Source organism: Pararge aegeria, chromosome Z (assembly GCF_905163445.1).
Source record: "Pararge aegeria chromosome Z, ilParAegt1.1, whole genome shotgun sequence".
Lineage (NCBI taxonomy): Eukaryota > Metazoa > Arthropoda > Insecta > Lepidoptera > Nymphalidae > Pararge > Pararge aegeria.
The window spans coordinates 1,126,625-1,139,443 of NC_053208.1; the positions used below are offsets into that span (position 1 = coordinate 1,126,625).

At 38.4% G+C, this 12,819-nt stretch overlaps 1 protein-coding gene across 2 annotated transcripts in view; it reads left to right on the forward strand.

The window, feature by feature from the left end:
- The window catches only part of LOC120636637, a 31,335-nt gene extending 18,831 nt beyond the window's left edge, over window positions 1–12,504 (forward strand). The window contains exons 2-5 of one of the 2 annotated variants that reach the window (XM_039908197.1): window positions 478–610; window positions 7,844–7,981; window positions 8,463–8,624; window positions 12,144–12,504. In XM_039908197.1, coding sequence (XP_039764131.1) covers window positions 478–610; window positions 7,844–7,981; window positions 8,463–8,624; window positions 12,144–12,163 — 453 coding nt within the window. In that variant the 3' untranslated portion in view covers window positions 12,164–12,504. Of the gene's footprint in view, window positions 1–477; window positions 611–7,843; window positions 7,982–8,462; window positions 9,519–12,143 lie in introns of those variants that run through there. The other variant, XM_039908196.1, reaches the window with a different exon arrangement.
- Window positions 12,505–12,819: the final 315 nt, after the last annotated feature.

Here is a 12,819-nt window from a genome sequence, read left to right on the forward strand (position 1 = left end):
ATTACTGTAAAGGTCATACCAGCGTGGAATGGTACCGAGAATGCTGGCTGAACTTCCGCGCTTTACAGCCAGACTGATCCTTGGTGCAAAAAATAAGCCGGCCCTTCTGTAACCAGATGAGGCAATCAACCGCGGTGATCAATGGACAATTATTCATTGTAAAGTCAACATCTAATGAGGATGCTCCGTTTAGAGGATAAATTGTCGAAGATCTGTTTGGAGTATAAAGATTGAAGAATTTATAAATAACACCATACAGATTCTCCTGCTTTTAGCGGAATATAGCAAGTTAAGCTTATTTTTCATAAAACAACTGCTAAGTTCTTCATCTGCTTCTTCACTATGAACATACAGACTTACATCTGTGTCAAAAGTGCTCATATTAGCCCTACATACCTAAAATAAACACATTATTAATTTAACCAGTTTGTTTTATTGTTTTTGCTAACCCGCTGAGCTAATTGTGTGTTGTTGCAGCACTCCCGCTACTGGTGGCTGATGGGGGGGCTGATGCTGCTGGCGCTGGCACTGGCCGCAGCAGACGAAGGCTGCGGGGAAGACATCGTGCGCGCAGTGAAGGTGCGCAGCGAGAGAGGCGCCAAGAACAGAGGTATGCTACCAGTTTAATAATGTACTTCCTACTTCTTGACGGCCGATTGGCACAGTGGGCAGTGACCCTTTAATTTTTTTGTCCTGGTGGAAAAGCTTTATGGCTACCTCTGTTCTTTTGGGTAGGACAGAGGTTATGTGGGACTCGTTTACCCGAACTAAAAACCACCACGGCATGTCCCTCTCGTTGGCTTTATTGGACGTCCGTGGAACCCGTTGTATACTTCCCAGACGTCTACCAACCACCCCAACTGACTGCCAGGGCTACTACGCTAAGGAGGAGGGCATCAGGACAGCTTGACCCCCCCTGAGACAGTAGGGAGACTCATTTAGGGACGTGTAGCTAAGTGGGCAGCGACCCTGCTTTCTGAATCCAAATCCGTGGGTTGGATTTCAGTCAGTGATGAATGTTTCAGTCAGGGTATATATCTGTATATTATATAAGTATTTATGTATATCTATAATCTATACTAATATTGTAACTAGGTAAAGTTTGTTAGTTTGTGAACTTGTGGCACTGTCGGCAGTAATCTGTGGATTTACTGAACCGATTTTAAAAAATATTATGTAAAGCCACATTATTTGTGAGTGTTAAAGGTTGTGTTATAAACATGAAAACTGAAAAGACCTTTTGTTGATAATCGGATTTACAAAGTAAGTCCGAGAATAAACAAACGGTCGAACGAAATCGTTTGATGTTATGAACGCTCCCTTAACAATGGGAGATAGAGAGTTATATGGAAAAGTTGTACAGCTTAATGCTATCGCGGACTTTGTTGTAGGCATCAGCCTACACTATTATTTTAAGTAACAAAAAGTAGTTTTTTATATTTAAAAAATAAATAAAATAGTAAGTTCAAGTTTATTGGTGATATTATAAAAAAAATATGAGTTCTTATCAAAATAAGAAAACTAATCGTCTCAAGTATATAAAACAAATGACTTTTCCGTTTACTGCATATATTGGACGTATGGTTAAAGAGCTTATACTAGATAGGTATGGAACAGCGACCATGTCTGAGTCTCTCGAGTGATATTAATTAGAGCGTTTTATATGTTCATCACGTCGATCTATTTAGAAATAATCTATGTTGGCTTATATCGGGCTGGAACTCCCGAAGGACCGTATAATATGTATCTACCAAATGATAATATCACATATTGGATAGAAGCATACTTTGCGAAATTGTATTTTATGTGTTGAGTATAAATATTGAAGAAATTATAAATTACACATACAGATTCTCCTGCCTTTTACGTATAGCAAATAAAGCTTAATTTCTATAAATAACAAATCTAATACTGTTTATAGAGATATTTTGAACTATAAAAAATGAATGAAATATCTCTAAAATAATAATCATTTCATTCGCTTATTTGTAACCTGGTAAAATAGCCAAATTGGCATGCGATTAGGTATATACGCACATAATTATGTGGAAGTCAGGAAATAAATAATAGCACTCAGTATTAAACGAACCACATTTATAGTTTCAATACGAGTTAAAACATTTTACTGAGACACTTTTCTCCCTTCGAAAGAACCAAATGTTTTTCACAAGTGGAAATACTCGTAATATACTTACATCGTCATCATCATCATCATCATATCAACCCATTACCGGTCCAATGCAGGGCACGGGTCTCCTCCCACAATTAGAAGGGTTTGAGGCCGTGGTCCACCACGCTAGCCCAGTGCGGATTGGTGGACAATATTGGTTTTATCGATGGTTCAGTGGTAGAATATACTTAAGAGTAATCATTAAAGGGGGCAAATTTCTCCTGTTCCCTGTTGCCTTGCTTTGGCAGGAGAACACATTAATTTTATCCCTTGCCAGGGGACATAATGCCTATGCTCAAGAACTGTTTGATCTAGTTCCCCCTTCGCCTTTTTACCATCGAACCGCGAGGCACCGTAAGGATCTGCATCTCTACGTGGTCGATATACCGCGGACGCATACGAAGCGCTTCGCATGTTCGTTTCTGATACGCACCACTAGGATCTGGTATGCCCTTCCAGCTTCCATTTTCCCCAGTACCTTCAAATCAAGAGTGAATAGGCATCTTCTAGGCAAGCGCGCTTAGGCTGCATCATCGCTTACAATCAGGTGTGATTGCAGTCAAGCGCTCGTCTAACAACATTAAAAAAAATCTGTGTCGGTTTGCGCCGGATTCAAAGGGCTTCCGATGCGCGAACTGATCGTGAACGCAAACGCATCCACACAAAAACAACAACAACAGTAAAACTACTTTCAAAATCCTCTAGCAAGCGATTACATGTAATCGGCAAGTAGCCCGAAATATTAGCGACATATCGCCGGGAAGCCACCAACAGTACCTAATGCCCGTTCTCCTTATTCAATCCATCCGTAATCTACAGATAGATAACTTGACAACGTTGTCATAGTCAAAGAAAATTCATTAAATTTTTAACATATAACATTTTTGCTAAGCAACTTATGTATAGATTGGATATAGAAAATGGACATAAGTCGCCGTACTTTTGACGGCCGATTGGCGCAGTTTGCAGCGACCCTCTGAGTCCAAAGCCGTGGGTTCGATTCCCACAACTGCAAAATGTTTGTGTGATGAGCATGAATGTTTTTCAGTGTCTGGGTGTTTATATGTATATTTTAAGTATTTATATATATTATTAATAAAAATATTCATCAGTAATCTCAGTACCCATAACAAAAGCTACGCTTACTTTGGGGCTAGATGGCGATGTGTGCGTTGTCGTAATATACTTACATTCTGGCGGCGACTTGGCGACTTTAGTGTGTAGTTTCGGGTTACCCTAACATGGCGCTTCGGACAGGTGACGGATTTTCTTTGTGATAATGATACATTATTATTGTTAAAGTAAAGCACCCATTTAACAAAATGTTTAGATAAGGTCACAATTTTAATTATCTAACTGATGAATGTATGAATGAATGAATACACTTTTATTGTACACCACATAAACATATAGTAAAATTATAAATTAAAATTTAACAAAAAGTATACAATTTGGCGGCCTTATCGCTACGTAGTGATCTCTTCCAGGCAACCAAAGGCGTTAAACACAGCTCAAGAAGAGAGGTAGGTGGTGCATTTAAATAAACATGCATATATACATATATATATACATATAATAAACTTACAATAAAATATATAGATACTGATAATAATTAATATATATTATATACCTTAAAAATTAATATCAATTATACATAAATATATAGGTACAATATTGTGAAAGCCCAAATAAAACCGAAGGCAATAGGCATGTTAAAGTTCCTGATCTGTAGTAGTAGAAGTGTCGAGCTCGAGCTCGTCCAGTACAGTTCTACCGCTCTTCTAGCAGCATTTCTGCAATGCTGGGTTTCGGTCTGAAGGGCATGGTTACCGGTGTAAACGGACCCATAAGACGTCACAGCTACGCTTGAAGTTGGTGGGCATCATGCGGGATATGTTCCTTGCACGCCTAGCGAAGTGTAACTCTGGTTATAGTTGACGGTTTTCCATTTACCGCCTGTGCTTCAATATATCTATCTATCTATCTATATATACAAAAGAGAAAGTGTGTGGGTATTTTCCGTATAGGCTCCGAATATTGGCTAACGGCAGGACCGATTTCAATGAAACTTTCACGGAATCTCCGGATTGACCTGGCGAGTAATCCTGTAAAGTTTGGTGACGATCGGAGCACTCCTATTTTTAAACTGTCAAACTGTCAAATACAGTTTTTATTTACTATGATGATATTCTATTGTAGGATGTACATGGGTGTAGATAATGATCTTCACCCGCTCGAGAAGAGAATAGAAGAGAATGAATACGGAGAGAAATAAAGGATTTAATATATTATGAGACTTAAATTAAAAATTTCATGATGTAAGTTTATTGTTTAAATAAAATAAAGCAAAATCTAGCCCGGCGAAGCGGGCTGGGTACAGGGTAAAGATGCATGAGTATATTTCATAAGGAATCACCGAGTGCACGCCCCTGGTGGTGGTGGTATGGGCAAACCCCAGTGGCTTGCACTCCATACTGATACATGCACAAAAGCACTGCCTACCTTAATATTGATATATAACTCGTATAGGAGGAGAATTTGAGCCGTTTTATGCAATTTTCTAATACTGTAATAGGATACTAATGAGATGAGTATTTGTATCTACTTATTTATTTAGTAGATACTGAAATAATAGATGCGATTGAGCGATCGCGTTTTCATTTTAGTATTTCACCATTTTCGTGAACATTTATAAGGTTAATGTTGATACGGTGTTTTACTCGGATGACTGTACACGGGTATTTTTATTAAGTAACCAAAAATTTTTAACGAATGATGTTTTGTTTACTGTATTATTTCGTTAGTATTTAAAATAAAATGGCATGTATTCAGAAATGTAGAGGAAAACACTGCAGATCGTATTTGCCTACTCATAATATTTATGTTTACAATATATATAAACCTTGTGCTAGATTTCTATTGCGTATTTACTATCTAATTAACAACGGGAATAAATAATTACGCTTTTAACTGAATAGGTAATTAATTTGCTTTGATTGCAATTAATCAAATCCGAACGTGCATTCATGTAAATACGAGTAGAGAGATCCAATTATTTCGAGGGTTGTTTGACCTAGTTCTAAAAACGTACACCAATCGATTGCTCTGGATAAGTGATTGTTCAAATAAATTAGTGCCAATTAATATGTTATTTTACGCTGAAATACATAATCAGGCTAATTAACGCCCACTGGGGTAATTACTGCACACTGCAAAGTGCACATGCTTGCACAAAATAAATTTGTTTTCACCGCCATATTTCTGAAAAAAAATACACATGCATCTGTTACGTTTCTCGCGATGGGAGACATACAACGGTGTGGACCAGTTTTTTAAAACTGAATCTTTGAATAAATGCCTATAATGTACCTTCATATTTATCTTTAACGGTATCTTTTCCTTGCTTGCCTCAATGCTATTAAAATATTTACTATTGTAAATATAAGTCTATAATGAGATTTTTATTATATGTATTAACTTACTTCTACCCGTCTTATCTTGAAAGCCTAGGGGTAGACTAGTATTTTAAGTGCATTTTTAGATTAAGTTCTATCGACTACAGAATGCCGTTGGACATCTTATATCTTAAATATAAGCTCTTCTTAAATATAAGTTTGTTTGTTTACTTGAACGCGATGATCTCAGGAACTACTGGTCAGATTTGAAAAATTATTTCAGTGTTGGTTAGGCCATTTAAGAAGGTACAGGCAATATGTCATCAAGTTAAGACCAATATAAGCATAGCACCAACGAATGTTTCAAAATTGGGGTTTTGTTTCTTTTTGGGAGCTTCCGCTGCGTGTGCTACGCAAACGGTTAAAGTTTCGATAATTTCAAAGTTGTGCCCCTTTAAAAGTTCTAAAAAAAAGCCGCGACAGCATGTCTTTCTTTTAAGGTTGACTTATACGCGGACGAAGACGCGAGGGACGTCTAGTCTAAATATAAACTTTAAGCGCAGCTTGGCCTACATAGCGACTGTCAGTGTCTGTCGTTTGCGGGGACTATCAAAGGCCTAGGTAACTTTGAAGTGTACCTTCTCGTAACTACTTTATAAACGTTAGCTTTATTCATTTCCATGTACATCAATGGCATAAATACAAACGGGCAGCGATCTTTTAACAGTGATTTAAGACTCTACACATCTTTATCTCTTTCTAGCTTTATCCCACTACTTACTAACTGACCCAGCCGAATTCGTAACGCCCCGGGATGGTAGTTGATTATTTTTTATGGAAAAATAAAACGGTCGATTTTAGCGGGGATTTTTTTGCAATTCTTCCATTTTTTCTAACAGTGTAAACCTTCAATGAAACCTGTTTACGAGTGAGAATAACGAACAGCAATTTATTTTTATACATAATAATACTAATAATTGATTGGATCAAAAAGGCTACACAGAATACAACAGTAAAAAGAAAAAGAACAGGATACAACACCAAAAGTAAGACAATTTCACATAAATTGATAAACAAATTTGAATGTACATTATATTGATATTTGCCTCTTATTATTGATAACTTGTGGACCCCACACTAGGCGACCGTGGGGTTCATTTATAGAATAAAGAGCTGAAAGAAATGTATAGATAGACGCAGCGCGAGGAATAAGAATGTTAGTTTTCATGAAGTTAATCATTGAAAGTCCTTATTGGTCCACCAATCCGCATCGGGCCAGCGTGGTGGACATTGTGGGAGGACACCGTGTCCTGTTGTAGCAATAATTAGGCAATCATTAATTACTGAATATTGAACACTTGTGCACTATAATAATGTTTATTAATGGTTTAAAGCGCTGTTTGATGACTACTCTCCACAGTGGCTGGCTAAATTTGGTGTTAACTTAGGGAACTTAAAGCTGTCAATTCAATTGAATCAACCCTAACCGTATTCGGTCACAGCGACTGTTTCGGTTTCCAGCCGAGAGCGTTGCTGGTGAGCTCTTCGCTGACTCGCATAACCTGGTTTAGTGCTAAACGTGCGGCTGGATTCGCTAGACGTCAACACACCGGCAATCCACCAGCGGCCGTATCATATACGGCCGCTGGTGGTCGGGCCTTTAGCTCATCGCGTTTAGCATCAAGCTCCTTAAGTCTTCTCAACTCATATTTCGTCACGTTCGTGTTCACTAAGCGCCGCCAATGTGAGCGGTCTTTCGTAAATGTTTATGTTTGTAATTATTGTTAAGTTATAAGGACGTAGTGTTAGGACTACATTTGTTATTTATCTATAACTTACCCGTAGAGTATACAAACACTACGTCAGACCATGTCGCTGCCTGTCCGCGAAAACCCGTGACCTTTGGTCCCTACTGAAAATCAGCGTTGCAGTAATCATTGGCAGTTACTGGCACAGAGCTGAGTAGGTGACCCTAAATTATTGTATTTTTTTTTCTTTTTCTCTGTTCTCTTGTTGTAGTATGTTGTAATTTATTTGTTGTGGTTAATAAATATTTATTATTATTATTATTGTTAAATTTCTCCCATCTTGCCGGAACAATGGAACATTCTTTCATATGGCGCTTCAGCACATCTTTATACCGCAGGAGCTGGCCGCCTTGTTCCCGCACGCGATCTCGCAGTTCGGAGTAGAAGATGCGCTTTGCAACTATCGTCTCTCTCTTCTCTTCTCTTTCGTCGTAAAAGCTGTATGTATGAACAAGGTATTGTGTTGACAGAAATATGCCGCTACGTGCGAGGCGCCTGGTCCGACTGCGACCCTAAGACGAACATCCGCTCGCGGACCCTCACCCTGAAGCGAGGCGACCCTACCAGCTGCGAGGGCGCCAAGACCATTCAGAAGAAGTGCAAAAAAGGTAGTTCATTTATTTAATGATTGATTTTATGGTTGATTAGAACTAATAGTAGATTGTTTAACAAGGGGGTAAATGTTTTATGTTACGTGCGTCGAGATAAATCCCAAGCGATCGAGGGTTTTAGGGGCTCCCAAAACAAAATACAGCTTAAACCGTGCGTTCAATACTCTACTTTCCACACCTCGCGAGTTAATAAGAACTAGTTTTTCAAGGATTTTTTTACAATCTATACTCTATAGTTTCGCATCTCAGGCTCTGGTGAGTAACAGGGCCATCCTACGTTAGAGCGTGGTTATTCAGATACGCCGTGCGCGATGTTCCTTAATTAAATACTAAAAGCCCTTAAGGACTCTAGTAGATACAACATGACTCACCCTCTAAGCCTGGAGGATGTATTGACGTTGTTTACCTTTTAATACAAGGCTAAGTAACAAGGCATTGTTGAGCGAGTGGTGTGCAAAATATATTCCGCTTCCTCCAGCTTGCCGCTACGAGAAGTCCTCCTGGAGCGAGTGCAGCCCCAACGGCGAGATGTCCCGCACCGATATGCTGAAGGCCAATAGCGACCCCACCTGCGACCTGAGCCGGCGGCTCACCAAGAAGTGCAATAAGAACAAACAAGTGAAAGCCGCTAAAGACAAGGGTAGCTATATGTTCTACTTACGGTCGATGCGGGTGTCTTTCCCAACCAAAACCTTCAAAAAGCCACGTCCCGCGGCCAAAATCCAGGGCAAGTAATTCAACACTCGAAGAGTTAGCGACACTGTGTTTGCGGTGAGTTGCGGTGCGTTTAAGAACTTGCATCGAAACAGAAGAACGGTAGAACATCCAGAGCTGCGTAGTCACTAGCGAACTAACCGGAACGTAACGTCACAACCACGTTTGCGTAAAACTCTCATTATATTTGGTGGACAAAAGTTTGACGACTCCGTAAATTCGACAGCTTCACATTACTCCAATCAAAAGTTACACAAGGGGCAGGCAAAATCCACAGTTCAATAGAAGCACTATCATACATGAATACATTGAACCATTGGTCGTCATGGATTTGTAAAGGAGCATGGCATGGCATTTGTTCAACCCTTTGAGATGACGAAATAAACACCCAGGAGTCAAACATACTTGTAGACTGCGCGGCGTGCCGACACTCTTGACGTCTTGAGCGCTCTTTAAATCGTGTCAACAACCGACAATCGTCTGCGAGCTACGCGTTTTCTGCTCGCAGAATACCACATAATACTAAGTACACGTTAACATGGTTGGTAATAGCCCCGACAGTTCTGATTAGCCAGTGAGTACGCGGTTTTAGCATATAAGTACATCAGATTCTAATATTGTACACGCTTGACTGGCCCGAGCACATATTAAAATATACGCTCATTTTATAATGGAATATCTATAGCTGAAGGGTTTCAGTTAACGGCATACATGCAAAAATCAACGCATCGCAACTTCCGTAATTCGCAGCACACTTAAATCGGTAGTTCAACAGTTCCCAGAACATTGCGAAAAATAACGGTACATTCAATTCATTATATAAAAAAATATATTAAAATACTTAATTTAAAATAAAAATAAAGGTAACATATTTCGTTTTATTTTTAATTTGTTAACCCTTTTTTTGTAGGCCTTATAGGACCCCGATTCTCTGTGACACTCAATTGTATTACACCGTAACTGCGATCTGTGTCTTGAAATTTTACACTCTATATGCCGTGCGTAACTTACGATTATCGCAATAGGGAATATGCATATTATCAAATAACATTTTAAAATCAGAACCTTCATTGATATTTTTGATTAAGTAAGTTTCCGGTTAATTTTTTAAAATCGCATTGAAACTAATATATTTTGAATTTCAAATATTTAAAAACCGATGCCATTTAAAAATCATCATATCATGTATGACATCAGATGTCAACGTTGTCGAGTGTGTAATGTTATCTATATTTAATTGCTCTCATGGAATAAGACGTCACACCAAGCGCCAAATTGTTTTCGTTTTAATTACTTTAGCGACTTTTTTGACATTGAATATTATTTAATGCTCCAAAGCTATGAAAACTATCGAATAACAATATAAAATGAATGCATATTTTATGGTAGGTTATCTCAATAAAAAAAACCTATCTTTTTTGCTTAAGTATCTGCTAAGTAAACATCTAATTACTAATGTAGTTAAGATAGTAAATAGTGCCATCAGATCAGAAAACATTACAATCGTCACGATTTAGTTGCCATTGTACGACAATCCATCCAACCACTGATGTGTCAAGTTTGAGGTTACAAAATTAATTTCGATAAACAATGTCACAGGGATTCGGACTCGTTATGGTACTAGATTTTTTTTTGTTAGCTACTATTTAGGATTCGTACATAGCGACTGCATAGTTAGCTTTACCTGAACGCAGAAATCAGCAGCCTTATTTTGATTGTAGTTTCTGATAAATCAGGTAGGTACTTACCGTTAGATTTATTAAAGCTTCTTGACATCTGTTAGAAATACGTTTACTATAATATTATTGAGTATTTTTTTAGATTTGCTACTTAGCTGGAACAAAATGTAACCGGTTTAGATGCGTGTTTTAATAATAAAGGTAAAAATCATTGAAAGCTATCAAAACCTACATAGTTCTTCCAGGCGATCTGCAATCTTGAACAACACGAAGGTAGGTTGTTGGCGCATGTGAAGAAAATAGAAGATATCGATTCCCGAATGGAATTATTGCCAGAGATGGGCGGGCGAAGTTTTAACGTAAGGTCACTTGGTCACGTGGGGTATTTTATTAAGAGAGGATTCAATTTGCTATCTATGGGTGCTAAGGGAACCAAAAAAGGTTTTTATTTCCTTTTAAACCGCCTAGTAGATATTTCAACTCGCGCAAGTTTACTTTGAGAAGACTACCCGAAATCCCAACCCTCTCATAGTTGCTTCTTTTTACTCACCCAACCTCAGCGCCACTCTCGACAAGAGGAGGCCTAAACATATCCTTCACGACCCTGACGATCAGATTACTACTGACAATTCTCCCTATCAGAACACACAATCAACTTCTTCTCAGCGTCTTTGCCGGCGAAGACGAGGTCCCCGACTTCTGAAGTTATCCGGATGTGGGCTCACACCACGTTCTAGGAGGCGTGCGGACTAATCACCATCCGTATCCCTTTTACTTCAACCGTCGCCTGAGAATAGGTTCGGCCTCACATGAGGCGCCCTCAGGCCGACCCCTTCGCTTCTCCGACCACTTGGGTTAGAACTAACTCGAAAAAGCCAACAAGACCTACAGATCAGTACTGAAACATTCATATCTCCAGACATAAGAAACAAACCTAGTAGGCGTACGGACCAAATCACCGCCTGATCTAATCGTGACATCACACAAGCCTAGTTTCAGCCTCTCATGACGTGCCCTTAGGCGAACGATCTTTTCATATCGTTGGTTACGCTGATTCAACCATAACTGCACAACTGCACTTCCAAGTGGTTGGCTGTTATTATTGGGCTTAATAACTGCACACAATATTACCCGGGTTTACATTCGGAGTCCTCGCGCCCCGAGGTAGTCTTAAAAGAAAACTTATTGATAGTTATTTCAACACCGAATGGCTTAGTAAATAGTAATTGCTGATTAAATAAACTGCTAGTTAGTTCCCATGGTTTTCGTGACACATTAACGTACACTTGAAACCTATTAAATTCAGATATTTTGCTTTGCAGACAGTGTTTAGATAGAACAGAAGTTTGGAGACAGTGGGAATATTTATAGTTAAAAAGAGATGCGGTTTAAAAGCAAGTCCTTTCAGTTGATACCTTACTAATTTAGTTACCTCATTTTAAAATTTCCTCGCCCTATTTTGCAATAAAACTGTGATTATGAATAAATGTTAGACAGTGGATGACTCTTTTAGTATATTTGTTTTTTCTAAATGGATAGAAGCTGGCGTTACTTTGCGAAATTCGATGTTATTGCTACAATGTATTGATTGTACTTTTTTTTAATTTACTCACAACAAACTAAACATGTTTTTTTTTTTTACCATCCCGGCGAATGATTCTACTAGGCCGCATTGTGTAGATGTTTATTTTCATTGAGTTTTAGCTTTTGGATGTTAACGTTATTTTATTAGATATAAAATTAATCTAACAATTTTTTTATTTCAGGTCGCCGGAATCGTCAGTAAAGTGTTCTGAAGAAATTAAAATTTTAGTAAAATAAAATTTTCATTGTATAATTAATTAATTAATAATTAATGGTGTTTGTTCGTTGGTTCCAATTTACATGTAATAGTGCCAAAAAATAGTATCAAATAAACGTTTTTTTCTTCACTCAATAATTATTATAGGTATATTCATTAGTCGTAAGACCACCCTTAGACTACAGCCTAACCGATCGAGGATAGTTGATAAAAATGGAATGGCAGATCAGGCGTCATTTATTTGAGTATCTATTACTCACAGTGACGCGCGTATCTTAGTTTCATATGTGTTAATTCCATTTCTGATTTGTCACCGGGTTGACCATTTATGTTGATTTGTTTCTACATACCTACTCACTAAACGGTTCTGTGTCAGAAACAGAGTGCTGTGCCGAAGTGTGCGATTATATTCGCTCGCGTGAAGTTACCTACGACTTATATGCTATAGCCATCTAGTTTATATAATGGAAAACTGCACTGACACTCGATTACGCTCTTTCGATACCATATAAATACACGCGATCGATTAAGTTAACGTACGTAGAAATCTCACACTTGGCAAGACAAGACAAACGGCCGCACCAAAAATGCGAAGCTTGCTCGCGGTAGCCCCAAGCAACAACCCCAGTGCAGTATCGGCT